Here is a 23127-nt window from a genome sequence, read left to right as displayed (position 1 = left end):
GTTGAATCTCCCTCCTTCCATAGATTCTTAGGCCTTTGTATGGAGTTAAATGGGCATTAAATAGTTGAACTCTCCTTCTTACCTATTTTTCAATTTAAAACTCCTTAGAGAGAGGTCATGTAGTCATGTTCAAACTTATTAGGGTTCAATATTTATAAAACTTTAGGATAAATTTTACCTCAGTCTCCAAATCTTTGGGGATTTAAAAAATATGTTGGTTATTGATTTCTCACTTATTTTATTATAATAACATACTTCATAGGATTACAGTCTTTTTACATTTATTAAGACTTGTTTTTATAGCCCAGCATGTAGTCTAACTTGGTAAATATTCCATGTGCATTTGAAAAGAATTTCTAATTTTCAGTTATTGAATGTAATGTTCTATAAATGTCAATTAGGTCGATTAGGCAGATAATGTTAAATTATCAATATCCTTACTGATATTTTTAAGGTCTCCTTTTCCTTTCAATTACTGAGGGGTGATAAAATCCTCAACTGAGAATGCGGATTTATCTTTTTCTCACTTTACTTTGATAATTTTTGCTTTGTGTACCTTAAAGATCCATTAGGTGCATACAGATTTTAAAATATTATGTATTCATGATGAATTTATTCTTATATTATTATGACATGTTGATCCTCTTTATCTCTGGTAGTATTCCTTGATTTGAAGTCTATTTTGTCTGGGATAGTAATATAGCCATATGAAGTTTTTTATTTGGTGATTTCCTTTCAAACTATCTGAGTCTTTATGTTTAAAGAGAGTCTCTTCCAAAACACATGAATTTGTATCTTGCTTTTTAAAAATCCTGTTTGATAATCTCTTTTAATTGGACTGTTTAATCCATTTACATTTAGTGTAATTATTGATATGGTTGTTTTCTGGCTTTTGTTGTTTCTGGTGAGAAGTCAGCCAACATTCTCATTGTTTCCCTATGAAGAATATGTCTTTTTTCTCTGTCTATTTTTCAGGCTTTCTTTTTACATTTGATTTTCAGCAATTTGAGTAAGATGTGCCTATGTATGGTGTTTGGGTATTTATTTTGCATGGATTCATTGAGCTTTTTGAGTCTGTATGTTACTGGTTTTGATCAAACGTAACAAATGTTTTGGGTTAATATTTTGCCAAGTTTTTTTTTTTTTGCCCCTCTCTCTTTTCTTCTAGGACTTCAATTTTACCTGTTATTGTTGTTTTGTTCATTGTTTTTTCTCTGAAATTTTTCCCCTTTGTGCTTTAGTTTGGGTGATTTCTCTTGACCCTTAGTCTTAGTCTAGCGAGGTCTTAAGTCTCTTGAGTGTTAGTCTAGTGAGGTGGCTATAAAACAAAATACAGGTTTTAAACAACAAAAATTTATTTCTCAGTTCTGGTGGCTGGGAAATCCAAGAGCAAGGTGCTGGAAGATTTGGTGTCATAGATGGTGCCTTCTTGTGGTGTTCTCACATGGTGGATGGGCAGGACAACTCTCTAGGGCCTTTTTTATAAGTGCACTAATGCCATTCATTTTATCATCTTGCAAAGGTTCTCCACCTCAAATACCATCACATTGGGGATTAGGTTTCAACATATGAATTTTGAGGTAACACAGACATTTAATCTATTGCACCTATCTTCATGTTCACCAATCCTACTTTTGTTGGTCTTTTCTGCCTTGTTTTCTTTTATATTTTGTCTGGAATTTGTATTTGTAATCAGTAGAGGAGTCAGCCTGATATGATGTAATTCATCATTACTGGAAGCTGGTGGCTTTTTATTTCAAATAAAAGAAGATATAGGGATAAAAATATGGGAATACACTATGTTAAGAAAGCCCTCTCTGTTTTTCCTTTTTTTGGCCTATTCATCATTTGTTTCATAAAAGTGCAACAGGCTGGGCATGGTGGCTCACGCCTGTAATCCCAGCACTTTGGGAGGCCGAGGTGGGTGGATCACGAGGTCAGGAGTTCGAGACCATCCTGGCTAACACAGTGAAACCCCACCTCTACTAAAAATACAAAAAATTAGCTGGGCATGGTGGCGGGCACCTGTAGTCCCAGCTACTTGGGAGGCTGAGGCAGGAGAATGGTGTGAACCCGGAAGGTGGAGCTTGCAGTGAGCAGAGATTGTGCCACTGCACTCCAGCCTGGGCGACAAAGGGAGACTCCATCTCAAAAAAAAAAAAATAAAAATAAAAATAAATAAATAAATAAAAAAGTGAAACTGTGTCCTATTGATTAAAAATTATATTCCTATTCCTTTTTCCATGAAATTACCCTCGGATAAGCAGAACTTTGTATATATTTGCCATTGATTGTTTCAGAATTAGAAAATATTTCTACCTAAAACACTGGAAATTAAAATGTGTACATTTATAGGCAGCACTATCTGTTTTGTTTTTAACGGACACTTAACATGTGTCAGGTTAAGCATTTTACATATATTAACTCATTTAATTCTCACATCAACCCAGTGAGGGAGGTATGATGATTGGCCCTATTTTCCGGATGAGGAAACCGAAGCACAGAGAGATTAAACCAGGAAGTAGTGGAGCAAGAATTTGAACCACAGCATTCTGGCATTATTAGAGTCTGCATTCTTAACTACTTTGCTCTGCTACCTCTCTCAATTTCTGCTGCGTGTAATAATTATGCTCTGGGTATGTTTATACTTGTGAATTTCTCAAGTTTTTCAATAGTATCTACCCTATTGGATTATAAACCACTTCAAGAACAGGAATCACATACTCTCTACTATGTCAGATACTCAGAAAAGGCTAAAACACAACTTTTCTTAGAAATCTTGCTAGTAAATCCTGGGCGGTATTAATCATTTTTTTTTCTTCTGTACTTAACAGCTCAGCATTTGCCTTTCTAATGAATGACTATTTTTTTTCTTCCTTATACTGCAGCTAGTAGTTTATAGGCTTGGCCCTCCCATTGGGTTGTGAGGTCATTGTGGGTAGAGACCATGCCTTCATCATGGAATGTTATTCCAGAACTGTGATGGTAAAAATATGCTCCTTTTTGCCAGACAAAGAATCTTTGCATATCCATATATTTATCTTATTTACAATGGGAATACTTTATATTTGTGTTTTACTTTCAGCTTTCCAAAGTCCTTTCATATCTACCATCTATTTATCTTTATGGAAAAAAATGTCATGAGCTTTCATTTATTACTTCAGTAAATATTTCTTGAGCACCTATTATGTGCCGATACTGTTCTAGTTGTTTAGGTTATAGCAATGAACAAAACAAAGTCTGTCCTTTCATGTAGATTACACTCTTGTGAGAAGGTAAAGATAATAAAGCAAAATAAATAATGTGCTAGGTGGTGATAAGTACTTCGAAGAAAAATAATATGGGGTAAAGAGATAGAATGTGGTAGAGGGTACTACTTTAGGTGGTATGATCTGGAAGGCAACTATAAGTAAGTAATATTTGAGTAGAGACCTGAATGAAGTTAAGGAGCAAACTGAAAATATATGGAGTTTAGGAGAGTTCCAGACAGAGGAATTAACAAAGACACAGGCCCTTAAGTTGAGAAAAACAGCAAGGAGGCCATACTGGAAGTGGGAGAGAAATGAGATGGAAAGGTAGTTGTGGTGGTAGCATGTGTGGGAGGTAGATCATGGAGGGCCTTGTAACATATGGTAAGGACTTTGGATTTCATTCTAAGTTTGATGGAAATCATTGGAACATTTTCTACCCCAATGAGGAGTGACATCTGAATTATGTTTAAAAAGTTTAATCTGAATGCTGTGTAGGGAATGGCTTATATGGGGAGCAAGAGTAGAATCAGAGAGACCAATTATGAGGCTGTTGAAAGAATCCAGGCCAGAGAGTTGGCTGCTTAAACAAGGGTGGTAGTAGTGGAAGTGGTAAGAAGTGTTTAGATTCTGGATATATTTGAAGTTAGAACCAAGAGCCAAGCGAACTCGCTGAGGAATTTTTATAGTGCATGAAAAAAGAGGAGTTGGAATTATTCCCACATTTTTGGTCTGAGCAATATGGTGAATGTTATTGCCATTTACCGAAATGGGAAACGTTGGCAGAAGGAACAGGTTGAAACAGGGCATATATCACTGCCTTTATTTTATATGTAAGGAAACCGAGACATAGATAAAGACTTTTGATAAGCTTTGGGGGTAGAATTCTGGTTGCCTTACTGCTAGCCTCAGATTTCTTCTAAATAAATGTTTCAATTTTTTTTGTTATCGATTTTATCTACGGGATGATAACTTGTGTTCACTTTAAAATTCTTTCAAAAGAAGAGCCTGAGCAGGGATATTTCAAGAGTCTTTGAAGTTTTATATATTTTCTGGGATGGTAATGGTCGAAGAGCCTAGCACCTTGTAGGTATTGAGTAATTGTTTTCTAGATTACATTTAAGGAAGATTCAATCTCATCTTCAACTTTGATATTCTCATAAGGGAAATTATCTGTGTTGTAGTTCAGATAAATTGCATGAATGGAAAATTGCAGTTTATCTTTCAGAGAGTAGTGGTTAAGACTGGAAATAATAAGATCTGGGTTTGGACCCCGTGTCTACCCCTTACTATCTGTGTTAACTTTCAGCACATCACTCTATCTTTCTCAGCTTTAGTTTTTCCATCTGTCAAATGGAATAATGTCTACTTTTCTCATGTAATTATTGTAAAGATGAAATGAGATTATGTATACTTAATAGAACTAGCACACAACTGGCACATCAAACATATAATAAAGGTTTACAGGGTCTGAATCTCAATAAAGCCACTATGAGATGTTCCCAAGAAATCTGTAGTAGAGAGAGTTTGTGGAAAAATTGTGTACTTAAAACACATATTCCTTTTTCCAAATTATTATGTGTATTAACAGACATGTTATAAAGAATATAAAACTAAAGAGAAATGTTTGTGTTTACTTTATAGGTATTGGTTTGCCTTGAAAAGGGGTTACCACGCAGCTTTTAAATATGACAGCAATACTAGTAACTTCACGGAAGAACAAATTGATCTACATAAAGAAGTTATAGATAGAGTGACTGATTTGAGCATGCTCAGACTATTTGAGACGTACCTGGAAGGCTGCCCACAACTTATTCTTCAACTCTACATTCTTCTGGAGCATGGACAAGCGAATTTCAGTCAGTGTAAGTTTTTCTTAACTCCTTGTGTTAAATGGATGCCACTGAGACCTTATGTCAACTATATAAATCTTTTACTGACTTTAGAAATTTTTAATACTTTAAAAAATATTTATTCTTTTGAAATATCAGAAAGTATATAGATGTATACTGTATTCATCTGCCCAGAAAGAAAACTACTATTGTTAGTTATTTGATGATTCCTTCAGAGAAGTTTTTAAAAGCGTATGTCCTTTTTTTTCTTTTTTCTTTAACACAGATGGTAACACAAAATAAAAACTGTCTTTGTTTTTTGTGCCTCATAGTATATCTTGGAGATCTGTTCATATTAGTATAGAAAAATTTCCCATATTCATTTTTATTATCTGCATAATATTGCAAATTATGAATGTACCATAATTTATTTAACAAGCTCCCTATTTATGTTAATTTAGGTTGTTTCTTATATTTAACCATTGAAAAAATGCTGCAATGAGTAATCTTATGCATAAATCACTTGCATGTAAAAAGTATATCCATTGGGTAAATTCCCAGAAGTGGAATTACTGGGTAAAAGTGTAAATGCTAAAAAAACTAATGAATGTTTTGCAAGTTGGCCAACGTGTTTGCTGTTTTACAGTAGATTTGTTCATTAAGGTAAAAATGTTCATTTTTTAAAGAAAAGTTTATTTCCATCTTCCTTTTTGAAAAATCCTTTTATAGGTAATTAACTTGAGATGTTAAAAAACGATGTATTTGCTAAATAGTAGTCCCAAATTGCATTAATGACTAGGGTTCCATTTAGTTTCGGATTTATTTCGGGGGGTAAGATTGTTATCTTCCCTGGAGTTCTTGCTGTCCTAGACTCACATGTGATATCAGTTAAACAGTGTCTCTATTCCCATTTTCCTGTAAACCTCTAGAACATGGTCCCTTCTAATATTTTACCTTTACTTTGATTGTTAGTAAGACACAAAATGATTGTGTGTATGAGATCTCTATTGTGTATGAGATCTCTTTTTTGTGATGCAAATAATTCATGGATCGGGTTCTATATGATACAGACCCTTAACAGTTCTGTATTACATAGTTCTGAAGCTAGAGGTACAAAATTTAGATCTTACAGCCTGTATTAATGGAGATCTCATGATGATTCCAAGGGATACATAGCATCTGGACTACCTATGAGATCCAGTGATAGCTATCTTTATATTCAGTCTTCATCTATATAGTTTGTTCTTGAAGTAGGAAATTGAGGTAAGTTATTTAAAAACAGCATAAAATGAGATATAATTCAATTGTCTAACAATAGAGGAATTGGTAAATAAATTATTGTAGGTTCTTAGTATGGAACATTATGTAGCCACTAGAGTGTTTACAAAGAACTTTTAATGACATAAGAAAGCAATTATAACGTAGAATGTAGGCAAAACACAGTTTATAGAATTTTCTGTCAGCACATTTTTAAGGTTACAAAGAGATTATTATATAGAAAAATATCTGGAAGAAAATATGCAAAATGTTAAGTGTGTCTGCTTCTGGGTGGAGGAATTATGAATGATTGTTTTCATTTAAAAAATACTTTTCTGACGGTGAAACCCCGTCTCTACTAAAAATACAAAAAAATTAGCCGGGCGTGGTGGCGGGCGCCTGTAGTCCCAGCTACTCGGAGAGGCTGAGGCAGGAGAATGGCGTGAACCCGGGAGACAGAGCTTGCAGTGAGCCGAGATTGCGCCACTGCACTCCAGACTGGGCGACAGAGCGAGACTCCGCCTCAAAAAAAAAAAAAAAAAAAAAAAAAAAAAAAAATACTTTTCTGGATTTCCAAATTTTCTATAGTAACTATGTACAAAATTATGTTATACGAGTTCTGAAATTAAATCAGTAACAAAAAACCTACCAACCAGAAAAAAACCTTAGACCAGATGGATTCATAGCTGAATACTATCAGATGTATAAAAAAGAGCTGGTATCAATTCTACTGAAACTATTCCAAAAAATTGAGGCAGGAATCTTCCCTAATTTATTCTCTGAGGTCAGCATCATTTTGATGACAAAACCTGGCAGTGACACAAGAAAAAAAGAAAACTCCAGGCCAATATCCTTCATGAACATAGACACAAAAATCCTCAACAAAATACTATCAAATGAAATCCAGCAGCACATCAAAAGGCTGATCTAACATGATCAAGTAGGCGTTATTCCTAGGATGCAAGGTTTATTCAACATACATAAATCAGTAAATGTGATTCATAAATACAACTAAAAATAAAAACCACATGATCATCTCAATAGACACAGAAAAGGCTTTTGATAAAATTCAACATCCCTTTATGTTACAAACCCTCAACAAACTAGGCATCAAAGGATGCATGGGAATATACCTAAAATAACGGAGCCGTCTATGACAAACCCACAGTCAACATCATACTGAGAATGGGAAAAAGCTGGAAGCATTCCTTTTGAGAACTGGAACAAGACAAGGATGCCCATTCTCACCACTCCTGCTCCACATAGTGCTAGAATTACTAGCCAGAACAATTGGGTAAGTGAAAGAAATAAAAGGCATTCGAATAGGAAGAGATGAAGTAAAACTATCCCTGGTTGCAAACAATATTCTATACCTGGAACACCCCCGTGGTCTCTACCCAAAGGCTTCTAGAACTGATAAAAAAACTTCAGTAAAATTGGTATACAAGATCAATGTACAAAACAGTAGCATTTTTATACAACAGCCATGTCCAAGCTGAGAGCCAAATCAAGAATGCAATCCCATTTACAAAAGCCACAAAAACGAATAAAATAGCAAGGAATATAGCCAACCAGGGAGTTGAAAGATCTGTACAATGAGAATTACAAAACACTGTTAAAAGAAGTCAGTGGTGACACAAACAAATGGTAAAACATTTGATGCTCATGGACAGGAAGAATCACTATTGTTAAAATGGCCATGCTGTCCAAAGCAATGTATAGATTCAGTGCTGTTCCTATCAAATTATCATTTTATACAGAATGAAAAAAAGATTCTAAAATTCATATGAAACCAAAATACCCCAAATAGCCAAAGCAATCCTAAGCAAGAAGAAAAAAGCTGGAGGCATCACACTACCTGACTTCAAACTATACTACATGGCTACAGTAACCAAAACAGCATGATAGTGGTATAAAAACAGACACGTAGACCAATAGAACAGGTTAGAAAGCTCAGAAATAAAGCCTCATATCTACAACCATCTAATCTTCCACAGAGTCGACAATAACAAGCAACAGGGAAAGGACTGTCTATTCAATAAATGGTACTGGTATAACAGGCTAGCCATGTTTAGAAGATTGAAACTGGACTCCTTCCTTTTACCATATACAAAACTCAACTCAAGATGGATTAAAGACTTAAACATAAAATGTAAAATTATAAAAACTCTAGAAGAAAATCTAGGAAATACCATTCTGGACATAGGCCTTGGCAAAGATCTCATGACAAAGACTACAAAAATAATTGCAGGCTGGGTGCGGTGGCTCACGCCTGTAATCACAGCACTTTGGGAGGCTAAGGCGGGTAGATCACTTGAGATCAGGAGTTCAAGATCAGCCTGGCCAACATGGTGAAACCCCATCTCTAGTAAACATACAGAACAGTTAGCTGGGCGTGGTGGCATGTACCTGTAATTCTAGCTACTCAGGAGGCTGAGGCAGGAGAATCACTTGAACCCAGGAAGGCGGAGATTGCAGTGAACCAAGATTGCACCACTGTACTCCAACCTGGGTGACAGAGCGAGACTCCATCTCAAACAACAACAACAGCAAAAATAAACAAACAAAAAACAAAAGCAATTGCAACAAAAAAAAGTTGACAGGTGTGACTTAATTAAACTAAAGAGTTTCTGCATAGCAAAAGAAACTATCAGCAGAGTAAACAAATAACCTACAGAATGGGAGAAAATATTTGCAAACTGCATCCAGCAGAAGTCAAAATCTAGAATCTATAAGGAACTTAAACAAATCAAGCAAAGAACAAACAACCCCATTAAAAAATGGACAAAGGACGTGAACAGACATTTCTCAGAAGACATACCTGCAGACAACAAGCATATGAAAAGCTCTATTTCGCTAATAATTAGAGAATGCAAATCAAAACCACAATGAGATACCCTTGCACATCAATCAGAATGACTGTTACTAAAAAGTCAAAAAATAGCGGATGTACGTGAGGTTGCAGAGAAAAGGGGACTGTTATACAAACTGTTGGTGGGATTGTAAATTAGTTCAGCCATTGTGGAAAGCAGTTTAGAGATTTCTTAAAGAGCTTAAAATAGAATTACCATTCAACACAGCAATCCCATTACTGGGTATGTATGCAAAGGAATATAATTGTTACACCATAAAGACACATGCATGCAGATGTTCATTGCAGCACTTTTCACAATAGCAAGGACATGGAATCAACCTAGATGTCAATCAATTGTGAATTGGATAAAGAAAATGTGGTACATATATACCATGGAATACTACACAGCCATAAAAAAGAATGAAATCATGTCCTTTGCGGCAACACGGATGCAGATAGAGGCCATTCTCCTAAGTGAATTAATGCAGGAACAGAAAACCAAATACCACAATGTTCTCACTTACAAGAGGGAGCTAAACATTGAGTACACATAAATACAAAGAGGGGAACAATAGACACCAAGGCTTACTTAAGGATGCAGGGTGGGAAGAGGGTGAGGATATAAAAACTATGTATTGGGTACTAGGCTCACCACCTGGGTGAGGAAATTATTTGTTTACCTAACCCCAGTGATACACAATTTATCCATGTAAAAAACCTGCACACATACCTCTTGAAACTTAAAAGTTGGAAGAAAAGAAATCAGGTTGTATATAGTAGTACTTGAGAAGACCGAACATATTCTTTTATTTCTGCTCCTTCTGAAATCATGCTTTTATTTCTGTTCCTTCTGAAATCACGGTAAAAGAGTAAAAACAATATAAGCACATAAGGACAGAGAGTGCAGAGTAGAATAGCAGATTAGAAATATCAATAAATGTTTAGAAGATGGAAAGCAGATGGAAAACCTAGGTTATTTAAATCAACCCTTCCACTGAGAGGCTGAATTACTCAACTCTTCCCCTGAAAACATCTAAAAATATTGGATAAAATATCTTTAAAAATCTTCCTAAAACATAACATATCTGATAAAACAGGCCAAAATATGTATGACAGTGGGAAAGCAGCATAGTTAAGTAGGACTCTGAAGGCAATTATACTCTGAGGGTTTTACTGAACCTTATAAACAATTTCAAGTTTGATGACTTTTCAGGGCATGGAAGACAAAACTCAGGGTCCTCACAACCTTGGTGAGGAACCTCTCTCTCTTAGTAAATTATAATCCGTAAAACTGGGACTCCAAAAGGTACCCTTCTCAGGGTAAGAGTAAAGTTACCTACCTGACTCCTGACTTCAAAGAGTTTGCAAGTAATAGTGTGTTGATGCTGAGTAGAGGAGAGGAAAATGTCCTTGAGAAGGTGTACATTTTTGCAACCAAAATTTACAACTGTTGGCTAGTCCAAAAAACAAACAAAATAACTCGCCCTGCAAAACAAAGAAACAAAAACTCTAACAAAAGACAAGCCATGAATATAGTTTAGAGTGATTCTAGACTGATAGTATCCCTACGTGTCTGGCAGAAATAAGAATAAATCTTTCCTGGAAGAATTCACCTTCTCTTAGGCCTCAAATAATTTTTACAAAAGTTTTCAGTGGAAAACAAAAGTTTGACAGTAGTTTATAGCACCAAAACAACTAAGATATCATGAATAAGAACTAGAGGAAATAGGAAAAAAAATCAGTGAGACTTGAACTTTTGGAAATTACCAGATGCAAAGTATAAAACAAGTATACTATTATGTTTAAAGAACTAAATGATGAACTTGAAAATATGGAACAGAAAACTATTAAAAATGAGTTTGTATTTGAAAAAGAAATAAGCTAGAACTTATTGAAATAGAGAATTCAGGAATTGAAAGGAACAACTTCGCAGATTAGACAGAATTAAATAGGCAATGAATGAGTTACTGCTAGGTCAGAAGAAATTATCTAGATTGTAGTTTAGAGAGACAAAGAGATAGAAAATATGAAAGAGATATTAAGAGACATGAGAGATAGGGTGAGAACATCTAATATACATCTGAACAGAGTCCCCAAAGGAGAGAAGAGAAAGAATGGAGTGGAAGCAATATTTGAAAAGTTAATCACTCAAAAAACTTCAGAACTGATGAGAGACACCTACCCACAGATTCAAGAAGCCCATCATCTTACAAGCGTACTCAGCAGAAAGAAATTCATACCATAGCATGTCACCACCAGAGGAACTTCTAAAGAGAGTGTACTTCAGACAAAACAGAAATGTTCTGAGGCACAAGAAGAAATAAAGAGCAAAGGAAGTAGTAAGTATATGGGTGATTCTAAATGAATAAATGAATATTGAATATTCTAAATGAATATTGGCATTTTGTTTTATAACAAAATGCTATGGGGTTAAGAAAAAGAATGAAAATACAGGACAATGATAACATGTAAATCAGATGGAGAATAAGTGGAGTTAAAAACTATATCATATAGGAGAAAGGTAAAGCGAAGTTGGATGTGGGGTTTTTAAGGTGTAAAGCAAAAACATTTAGACCCTATTTAAGAAAAATAACAATATTATGAAAAAAATTAGATATTGTGTGTGTTTGCTTGGGCGGCCATACAAAGTACTACAGACTGAGTAGCTTAAACAGTAGAACTTTATTTTCTCACAGTTCTAGAGACTAGATGTCCAAGATCAAGGTGCCAATAGGGCTGGTTTCTGGTGAAGCCTCTCTTCTTGGGTTGCAGACAGCTGTTTCCTTGCTGCATACTTATGTGGCCTTTCCTCTGTGCACACATAATGGTGGGTGGGGATGAGTAAGGAGGAGGGAGAGGAAGAGGAGGGGAGAGAGATTTCTAATGTTTCTCTTTTTACAGTGACGCTAGTCCTAATGGATTAGGGCCTCACCATTATACACTTATTTATTTAACTTTACCTCCTTATAGGCTTTATCTCAAAATATAGTCACATTGGGAGTTAGGGCTTCAATGTATGAATTTTGGGGATATGCAATATAGTCCATAAAAGATACTAATGTAAATATTCATTTAAAACAAGAAAATAAATTATAGCAAATTACAGATATAAGAAAGCTAACACCTACAAATTTCACAAAAGAAAGAAAAATAATATATTTTTATTATTTTAATACTCTTTTCTCTAAATTTGTGGCTTTGTACTCTGGCTCTAGATTTGAAGATTTTATAATATAATTTTCATAGAATAGAAAAAATACTTCAATCTTTTCTCTAGCATAGTTGATTGAAATTTGGTTTTTATTTAAATTTTAAAAAGTTTTTGTTAACATCATAACTTATTGGTAAAATATGTATTTTTCAATTATTGTCAAATTTTGGAAAACCTCTATCAATTTCTTTAATAATGTGCCATAGGATTTTTTCGTATTTGAAGATTTTTTTTTAGATAAACTGACTAATTTTAACTAGTGTTTGAATTGACATCACCAATTTATTGTTGATGTCTTATTTAGTGAACATGGGAGTTCTCTATTTTCTTCACTGATGTCAGTACTTAATGCCAAATCAGAAATAAATTAATGAAAATCTCTGAATTAATAAGTAAAGAATAAGAATAATGTGATTGGACAAGGTCATTTTAGACTGAGGAAAAGGCATAACAAAGGCATAGTTTGACAATGGCACAAAATTTAGTTTGAATAGAGTGTAATGTACAGGTTAGGGCAGGAATATTATAGAAAAAATATGATAGAAGCAGGTAGAAAAGTGGGAAATTGGCAAAAATGTCAAATAATAGTGTCAACTAGATGAGAATAGACTATCGTACCCTCACATTGGGAATAAAAGGCCTGTTGACATCTGAAACAATTTAGTGAAATGTTAAGATCGGGTAAAGTGCCTTGGAATCCTAGCTCTACCACTTACTAATCTTACTTGTTGAAGCAAATCATGTAAACGTGTCTCCTGTGCTTAAACTAAATGTAATCTCAACTTAGTTTCCCTTAGCCACATCCCCAAAATGCCCACAGCCACTTGAACATACTAGGGGAATATGTGAGAGAAAGTAAGCAAGAATAGAAAGAGACAGGGAATTTAATCAACTGCAATTAAAATGTCTTATTTTTGCAAATTTTATAAAAATATGTGACAAGGTGAAGAGATAGGGCTTTGCTAGGCTTGGAAGGAGACTGCGCAAGTGAGAGTCCCCGAAATTTAAGCTTCAGTATCTTATTGATATATTCATCTTTGCGGTAACAATATTGATTAGCCTTAAACTTCGATATGCTTAATATTCATGTTATGATTTCTAGAGAAATCACCAAAGAATATCATTAAAGGATATGGGTTATTAGATTGAAAAAGTGAATAAAAGTAGCTCACATCAAGCACATCATTATATCATTTCAGAGAAGCAAAGAAAGATGATTCTAGAAGATTTGAGAGGAAAAAAGTAATGTACTAAAGATAGAAAAACTGAATGGCATGAAATTTTTAAACGTAACAGTGAAATTAAAACATAATAGAACAGCAAGTTTAAGGTTTCAATGGAAAACTTTTTTTTTGATTTTGAATTCTATTTCTAGCAAAACTGTGTATCAAGTATGAGGGTAGAATTAGGATGTTTTGAGATATACAAGGTCTCAAAAAATTTTGCTTCTGAGAATTTTTTTTCAGGAAGGCCTGGCAAAAGTTTAATCAAAACATGAGAGTAAACCAAGAAAGATGATAGGAGAACCAAGACACAGGAAAGCAATATAGAAGAGAAGTGAAGGGAAGTTGTGGGAAGACTGGAAGCAAGACTTAAGAGCAACTGGCTTAGAGTGGGAGAATGGTGTTCTAAAAAACCAGAAAAAAATGAACTAGTAGATGTATATAGAGGAGTTTTATTAATTAATTTGAAGATTTTGCCAAGAAATAATTAGAGGGTTATGAAAACTAACCAAGTGAGGAAACAAGGCAATTGTCAACTCCAGGAATAATGAAACATTTTAAAAGAAAGGAAATATAGAGTGTTTTTTTTTGAAAAGTAAGCAATAAAAACACTGCACTTATGTAGTTATAATAAGGTGTATTAGTCCATTCTCATGCTGCTATCAAGAACTGCCTGAGACTGGGTAATTTATAAAGAAAAGAGGTTTAATTGACTCACAGTTCTGCAGGGCTGCGGCAGGGGGCCTCAGGAAACTTACTAACATGGCAGAAGGGGAAGCGAACACATCCTTCTTCACATGGTGACAGGAAGAAGAATGAGAGCCGAATGAAGGGGGAAGCCCCTTATAAAACCATCAGATCTTGTGAGAACCTACTATCACGAGAACAGCATGGGGGAAACTACCCCTATGATTCAGTTACCTCTACTGTGTCCCTTCTATGACACGTGGGGCTTATAGGGTTACAATTCAAGATGAAATTTGGGTGGGGACACAAAGCCAAACCATATCATTCCTCTCCTGGCCCCTCCCAAATCTCATGTCCTCACATTTCAAAACACAATCATGCCCTTTCCAGCAGTCCCTCAAAATGTTAGCTCATCCCAGCTTTAACCTAAAAGTCCAAGTCTGAAATCTCGTCTGAGATGAGGCAAGTCCTTTCCACCTATGATCCTGTAAAATCAACAGCAAGTTACTTACTTCCTAGATACAATGTGGGTACAGGCATTGAGTAAATACACCCATTCCAAATGGGAGAATTTGGGCCAAAACAAAGGGGCAACAGGCCCCATGCAAGTCTGAAATGCAGTGGGGCAGTCAAATCTTCAAGCTCTGAAATGATCTCCTTTGACTTCATGTCTCACATTCAGGTAATGCTGATGCAAGAGGTGGACTCCTATGGCCTTGGGCACCTCTGCTCCTGTGGCTTTGCAGGGTACAGCCCCACTCCAGGCTGCTTTCCTGGCCTGGCATTGAGTGTGTGTGGCTTTTCCAGGTGCACTGTGCAAGCTGTCAGTGGAGATGCCATTCTGAGGTCTGGAGGATGGTGGCTGTCTTCTCACAGCTCCTCTAGGCAGTGCCTCAGTGGGGACTCTTTGTGTGGGCTCCAACCCCACATTTCCCTTCTGCACTGCCCTAGCAGAGGTTCTCAATTAGTGATCCACCCCTGCAGCAAAATTCTGCCTGGAAACCCAGGCATTTCCATACATCCTGTAAAATCTAGGTGGAGGTTCCCAAATCTCACTTCTTGACTTCTGTGCTTCTGCAGGCCCAGTACCACTTGTAAGGTACCAAGGCCTGGGACTTGCACCCTCTGAAGCAATGGCCTAAGCTTTACATTGGCCCCTTTTAGCCATAGCTAGAGCTGAAACAACTGGGATGCAGGGAACCATGTCCTGAGGCTGCACAGAGCAGGGGGATCCTGGGTCCAGCCTACAAAACCATTTTTTCATCTTAGGCCTCCAAGTCTGTGATAGAAGGGGCTGCAGTAAAGGTCTCTGGAATGCCCTGGAGACATTTTTCCCATTGTCTTGGTGATTAACATTCGACTGCCTATTACTTTTGCAAATTCTGCTGTAGGCTTGAATGTCTGCTCAGAAAATGGATTTTTCTTTTTTTACAGCATTGTCAGGTTGCAAATTTTCCAAACTTTTATGCTCTGTCACCGCTTGAATGCTTTGCTGCTTAGAAATTTCTTCCACCAGATACCCTAAATCATCTCTCTCAAGTTCAAAGTCCCACAGATCTCTAGGACAGGGGCAAAATGCTGCCAGTCTCTTTGCATAGCAAGAGTAACCTTTATTCCAGTTCCCTCCAAATTCCTCATCTCCATCTGAGACTACCTCATCCTGGACTTTATTGTTCATATCACTATCAGCATTTTGGTCAAAGGCATTCAACAAGTCTCTAGGAAGTTCCAAACTTTCCCACATCTTCTAGTTTTCTGAGCCCTTCAATTCTCCAGGAAGTTCCAAAGTATCCCACATTTTCCTATCTCTTCTGAGCCCTCCAAACCATTCCAACCTCAGCCTGTTACCCAGTTCTCCAAAGTCGCTTCCACATTTTTGGGTATCTTTGTTTATTTATTTTATTAATCTATTTATTTTTATTATTTATTTTTGTTTTACTTTAAGTTCTGGGGTACATGTGCAGAACGTGCAGGTTTGTTACATAGGTATACGTGTGCCATGTTGGTTTGCTGCATGTATTATCCCGTCATCTAGGTTTTAAGCCCCGCATGCATTAGCTGTTTGTCCTAATGCTCTTGTCCCCTTGCCTCCGATGCCCCAACAGGCCCCAGTGTGTGATGATCCCCTCCCTGTGTCCATGTGTTCTCATTGTTCAACTCCCACTTATGAGTGAGAACATGCGGTGTTTGGATTTCTCTTCCTGTGTTAGTTTGCTGAGAATGATGGTTTCCAGCTTCATCCATGTCCCTGCAAAGGACATGAACTCATTCTTTTTCATGGCTGCATAGTATTCCATGGCATATATGGGCCACATTTTCTTTATCCAGTCTATCATTCATGAGCATTTGGGTTGTTTCCAAGTGTTTGCTATAGGAAATAGTGCTGCAATAAACATACGTGTGCATGTCTTTATAGTAGAATGATTTATAATCATTTGGGTATATACCCAGTAACAGGATTGCTGGGTCAAATGATATTTCTAGTTCTAGATCCTTGAGGAATCACCACACTGTCCACAATGGTTGAACTAATTTACACTCCCACCAGCAGTGTAAAAGCGTTCAATTTCTCCAGATCCTCTCCAGCATCTGTTGTTTCTTGACTTTTTAATTGTCACCATTCTAATTGGTGTGAGTTGGTATCTCATTATGGTTTTGATTTGCATTTCTCTAATGACCAGTTATGATGAGTTATTTTTCATATGTTTGTTGGCCACATAAACGTCTTCTTTTGAGAAGTGTCTGTTCATACCCTTCACTGACTTTTTGATGGGATTTTTTTTCTTGTAAATTTAAGTTTCTTGTAGATTCTGGATATTGTCAGATGGATAGATTGCAAAAATTTTCTCTCATTCTGTAGGTTGCCTGTTCACTCTGATGATAGTTTCTTTTGCTGTGCAGAGCCTCTTTAGTTTAATTAGATCCCATTTGTCAATTTTGGCTTTTGTAGCAATTGCTTTTGGTGTTTTAGTCATGAAGACTTTGCCCATGCCTATGTCCTGAATGGTATTGCCTAGGTTTTCTTCTAGGGTTTTTATGGTTTTAGGTTTTAGGTTTAAGTCTTTAATCCATCTTGAGTTAATTTTTGTATAAGGTGTAAGGAAGGGATCCAGTTTCAGTTTTCTGCATAAGGCTAGCCAGTTTCCCAACACCATTTATTAAATAGGGAATCCTTTCCTCTTTGCTTGTTTTTGTCAAAGATCAGATGATTGTAGACCTGTGGTGTTATTTCTGAGGCCTCTGTTATGATCCATTGTTCTATATATCTGTTTTGGTACCAGTCATGTTGTTTTGGTTACTGTAGCCTTGTAGTATAGTTTGAAGCCAGGTAGCATGATGTCTCCAGCTTTGTTTTTTTTGCTTAGGATTGTCTTGGCTATATGGGCTTTTTTTTTTATTCCATATGAAATTTCAAATAGTTTTTTCTAATTCTGTGAAGAAAGTCAGTGATAGCTTGATGGGAATAACATTGAATCTATAAATTACTTTGGGCAGTATGGCCATTTTCGTGATACTGAATCTTCCTATCCATGAGCATGGAATGTTTTTTCCATTTGTTTGTGTCCTCTTTTATTTCTTTGAACAGTGGTTTGTAGTTCTTTTTGAAGAGGTCCTTTATAAATTGTATTCCTAAGTATTTTATTCTCTTTGTAGCAATTGTGAATGGTAGTTCACTCATGATTGGGCTCTCGGTTTGTCTATTATTGGTGTATAGGAATGCTTGTGATTTTTGCACATTGATTTTGTATCTTGAGACTTTGCTGAAGTTGCTTATCAGCTTAACGAGTTTTTGGGCTGAGACAAGGGGTTTTCTAAATATACAATCATGTCACCTGCGAACAGAGACAATTTGACTTCCCATCTTCCCATTTGAATACCCTTTCTTTCTTTCTCTTGCCTGATTGCTCTGGCCAGAACTTCCAATACTATGTTGAATAGGAGTGATGAGAGAGGGCATCCTTGTCTTGTGCTGGTTTTCAAAGGGAATGCTTCCAGCTTTTGCCCATTCAGTATGATATTGGCTATGGATATGCCATAAATAGCTCTTACTATTTTGAGATATGTTTCATCAATACCTAGTTTATTGAGTGTTTTTAGCATGAAGGGGTGTTGAATTGTATTGAAGGCCTTTTCTGCATCTATTGAGATAATCATGTGGTTTTGTCATTGGTTGTATTTACGTGACTAATTATGTTTATTGATTTGTGTATGTTGAACCAGCTCTTCATCCCAGGGATGAAGCTGACTTGATCGTGGTAGATAAGCTTTTTGATGTGCTGCTGGATACAGTTGGCCAGTATTTTATTGAGGATTTCCGCATCGATGTTCATCAGGGATATTGGCCTGAAATTTTCTTTTCTTTTTGTTGTGTCTCTGCCATGTTTTGGTGACAGGATGATTCTGGCCTATAAAATGAGTTAGGGAGGAGTCCCTCTTTTTCTATTGTTTGGAATAGTTCCTCAAGGAATGGTACCAGCTCCTCTTTGTACCTCTGGTAGAATTCAACTGTGAATCCCTCTGGTCCTGGGCTTTGTTTGGTTGGTAGGCTCTTAACTACTGCCTCAATTTTAAAACTTGTTATTGGTCTATTCAGGGATTTGACTTCTTCCTAGTTTAGTCTTGGGAGGGTGTGTGTGTCCAGGAATTTTTCCATTTCTTCAAGATTTTCTAGTTTATTTGCACAGAGGTGTTTATAGTATTCTCTGAGGGAAGTTTGTATTTCTGTGTGATCAGTGGTGATATCCCCTTTATCATTTTTTATTGTGTCTATTTGATTCTTCTCTCTTTTCTTCTTTATTAGTCTTGCTAGCGGTCTATCTATTTTGTTAATCTTTTCAAAAAACCACCTTCTAGATTCATTGATTTTTTTTTTGAAGGGTTTTTCGTTTCTCTATCTCCTTCAGTTCTGCCCTGAGCTTAGTTATTTCTTGTCTTCTGCTAGCTTTTGAATTTGTTTGCTCTTGCTTCTCTAGTTCTTTTAATTGTGATGTTAAGGTGTTGATTTTAGATTTTTCTCGGTTTCTGATGTGAGCATTTAGTGCTATAAATTTCCCTCCAAACACTGCTTTAGCTGTGTCCCAGAGATTCTGGTATGTTATGTCTTTGTTCTCATTGGTTTCAAATAACTTATTTATTTCTGTCTTTATTTTGTTATTTACCCAGTAGTCATTCAGGAGCAGATTGTTCAGTTTCCATGTAGTTTTGCAGTTTTGAGTGAGTTTCTTAATCCTGAGTTCTAATTTGATTGCACTGTGGTCTGAGAGACTGTTCGTTATGATTTCCATTCTTTTGCATTTCCTGAGGAGGGTTTTGCTTCCAATTATGTGGTTGATTTTAGAATAAGTGCTGTGTGGTGCTGAGAAGAATGTATATTTTGTTGATTTGGGGTGGAGAGTTTTGTAGATGTCTGTTAGGTCCTCTTGGTCCAGAGCTGAGTTCAAGTACTGAATATCCTTGTTAATTTTCTGTCTCATTGATCTAATATTGACAGTGGGGTGTAAAGTCTCCGACTATTATTGTGTGGGAGTCTAAGTGTCTTTGTACATCTCTGAGAACTTGCTTTATGAATCTGGATGCTCCTGAATTGGGTGCATATATATTTAGGATAGCTAGGTCTTCTTGTTGCATTGATCCCTTTACCAATATGTAATGCCATTCTTTTTCTTTTTTGATATTTATTGGTTTAAAGTCTGTTTTATCAGAGACTAGCATTGCAACCCCTGATTTTTTTTTTTTTTTGCTCTCCATTTGCTTGGTAAATATTCCTCCATCCCTTTATTTTGAGCCTATGTGTGCACATGAGGCTGGGTCTCCTGAATATGGCACATCGATAGGTCTTGACTTTTTATCCAACTTGCCAGTTGTGTCTTTTAATTGGAGCATTTAGCCCATTTACATTTAAGGTTAATACTGTTATGTGTGAATTTGATCCTGTCATCATGATGCTAGCTGGTTATTTTGCACATTAGTTGATGCAGTTTCTTCATAGTGTCATAGGTCTTTATATTTTTGTGTGTTTTTGCAGTGGCTAGTACCAGTTTTTCCTTTCCATATTTAGTGCTTCCTTCAGGAGCTCTTGTAAGGTATGCCTGGTGGTGACAAAATCCCTCAGCATTTGCTTGTCTGTAAAGAATTTTATTTCTCCTTTACTTATGAAACTTAGTTTGGCTGGGTATGAAATTCTGAGTTGAAAATTCTTTTATTTAAAATGTTGAATATTGGCTCCCACTGTGTTCTGGCTTGTAGGGTTTCTGCAGAGAGATCTGTTGTTAGTCTGATGGGCTTCTCTTTGTAGATGACCTAGCTTTTCTCTCTGGCTGCCCTTAACATTTTTTCCTTCATTTTAACCTCGGAGAATCTGATGGTTATGTGTCTTGTGGTTGCTCTTCTCGAGGATATCTTAGTGGTGTACTCTGTATTTCCCGAATTTGAATGTTGGCCTGTCTTGCTGGGTTGGGGAAGTTCTCCTGGATAATATCCTGAAATGTTTTTTTTTACTTTGCTTCCATTCTCTTCATCATTTTGAGATACACCAATGAATCGTAGGTTTGGTCTTTTCACAGAGTCCCATATTTCTTGGAGGCTTTGTTCATTCCTTTTCATTCTGTTTTCTCTAATCTTGTCTTCATGTCTTATTTCATTAAGTTGATCTTCAAACTCTGATATTCTTCCTTCTGCTTGATTGATTTGGCTATTGATACTTGTGTATGCTGTATGAAGTTCTTGTGCTGTGTTTTTCAGCTCCATCAGTTCATTTATGTTCTTCTCTAAACTGATTATTCTAGTTAGCAGTTCCTGTAACCTGTTATCAAGGTTCTTAGCTTCCTTGCATTGCATTAAAACATGCTCCTTTAGCTCAGAGGAGTTTGTTGTTACCCACCTTCTGAAGCCTACTTCTGTCAATTCGTCAAACTCATTCTCATTCTCTATCTTGTTTTGTGCCCTTGCTGGAGAGGAGCCTTGATCCTTTGTAAGAGAAGAGATATTTTGGCTTTTGGAATTTGCAGCATTTTTGTGCTGGTTATTCCTCATCTTTGTGGATTTATCTACCTTTGCTCTTTGATGCTGATGACCTCTGGATGTGGTTTTTGGGTGGGTGTCCTTTTTGTTGATGTTGATGTTATTGCTTTCTGTTTGTTAGTTTTTCTTTTAACAGTCAGGCCCCTCTTCTTCAGATCTGCTGGAGTTTTCTGGAGTCCAGTCCAGACCCTGTTTTCCTGGGTATCACCAGCAGAGGCTGCAGAACAGCAAAGATTGCTGCCTGCTCCTTCCTCCAGAACCTTCATCCCAGAGGGACACCAGCCTTATGTCAGCTGGAGCTCTACTGTATGAGGTGTCTGTCAACCCCTGATGGGACGTGCCTCCCAGTCAGGAGGCACAGGGGTCAGGGACCCACTTGAGGAGGCAGTCTGTCCCTTATCAGAGCTTAAACGTTGTGCTGGGAGATCCACTGCTCTCTTCAGAGCCAGCAGGTGGGAACGTTTTTAAGTCTGCTGAAACTGCACCCACAACCGCCCCTTCGCCCAGGTGTTCTGTCCCAGGGAGATGGAGATGGTAATTTTATCCGTAAGCCCCTGACTGGGGCTGCTGCCTTTTCTTCAGAGATGCCCTGTCCAGTGAGAAGGAATCTAGAGAGGCACTCTGGCCACAGCCATTTTGCCGTGCGGTGGTGAGTTCTGCCCAATCTGAACTTCTGGGCTTCCTCAACACTATCAGGGAAAACCGCCTGCTGAAGCCTCAGTAATGGCACACACCCCTCCCTGCACCAAACTTGATCATCCAGGTCGACTTCAGACTGCTATGCTGGCAGCGAGAATTTCAAGCCAGTGGTTCTTAGCTTGCTGGGCTTCCTGGGTATAGGACCCACTGAGTGAGACCACTTGGCTCCCTGGCTTCAGTTCCCTTTCCAGGGGAGTGAACAGTTCTGTCTTGCTGGTGTTCCAAGTGCCACTGGGGTAGGAAAAAAAAAAAAAACTCCTTCAGCTAGCTTGGTGTCTGCCCAAACAGCTGCCCAGTTTTGTGCTTGAAACCCAGGGCCCTGGTGGTGTAGGCACATGAAGATTCTCCTGGTCTACGGGTTGCAAAAACCGTGGGAAAAGCATAGTATCTGGGACTGATAGCACAGTCCCTCGTGGCTTCCCTTGGCTAGGGGAGGGAGGTCCCTGGCCCCTTGCACTTCGTGGGTGAGGTGACAACCCACCCTGCTTCTGCTCGTTCTCCATGGTCTGCACCCATTGTCTAACCAGTCCCAATGAGATGAACTGGTCCTTCAGTTGGAAATGCAGAAATCATCCACCTTCTGCATTGGTCTTGCTGGGAGCTGCAGACCGGAGCTTTTCATATTTGGCCATCTTAGTCTGGGTTCTCTTTTTTTGGGTATCTTTATAGCAGCACCCCACTTCTATTACCAATTTACTGTATTAGTATGTTCTCATGCTGCTATAAAGAGCTGGCTGAGATTGGGTAATTTATAAAGAAGTTTAATTGACTCACAGTTCTGCAATGCTGGTAGGGGCCTCAGGAAATTTACAATCATGGCAGACGGGGAAGCAAACACATCCTTCTTTACATGGCAGCAGGAAGAAGAATGAGAGCAAAGTGAAGGCAGAGGCCCTTTATGAAACCATCAGATCTCATGAGAACTTACTCACTATCATGAGAATAGCATGGGGGAAACTTCCCCTGTGATTCAATTACCTCCCTCCGGGTCCCTCCCATGACATATGGGAATTATGGGATTACAATTTAAGGTGAGATTTGGCTGGGGACACAAAGCCAAACCATATCATAAGGCAAACACCAAATATTTATTTAC

The 23127-nt window shown here is 37.3% G+C and overlaps 1 protein-coding gene across 2 annotated transcripts in view; it reads left to right on the top strand.

Moving 5' to 3' along the window:
- The window catches only part of XKR9 (XK related 9), a 58782-nt gene that overhangs the window by 29206 nt on the left and 6449 nt on the right, over positions 1 to 23127 (top strand). For both annotated transcript variants that reach the window (XM_058444192.1, XM_032759591.2), the window contains exon 2: positions 4893 to 5113. In XM_058444192.1, the coding sequence (XP_058300175.1) occupies positions 5017 to 5113 (97 nt within the window). In that variant the 5' untranslated portion in view covers positions 4893 to 5016. The remainder of the gene's footprint in view (positions 1 to 4892; positions 5114 to 23127) is intronic.

This window comes from Hylobates moloch, unplaced genomic scaffold (genome assembly GCF_009828535.3).
Source record: "Hylobates moloch isolate HMO894 unplaced genomic scaffold, HMol_V3 SCAFFOLD_9, whole genome shotgun sequence".
NCBI classification, from domain to species: domain Eukaryota; kingdom Metazoa; phylum Chordata; class Mammalia; order Primates; family Hylobatidae; genus Hylobates; species Hylobates moloch.
The sequence above is the reverse complement of the archived record's forward strand: the minus strand, read 5'-3'. Positions and strand labels throughout refer to the sequence as shown.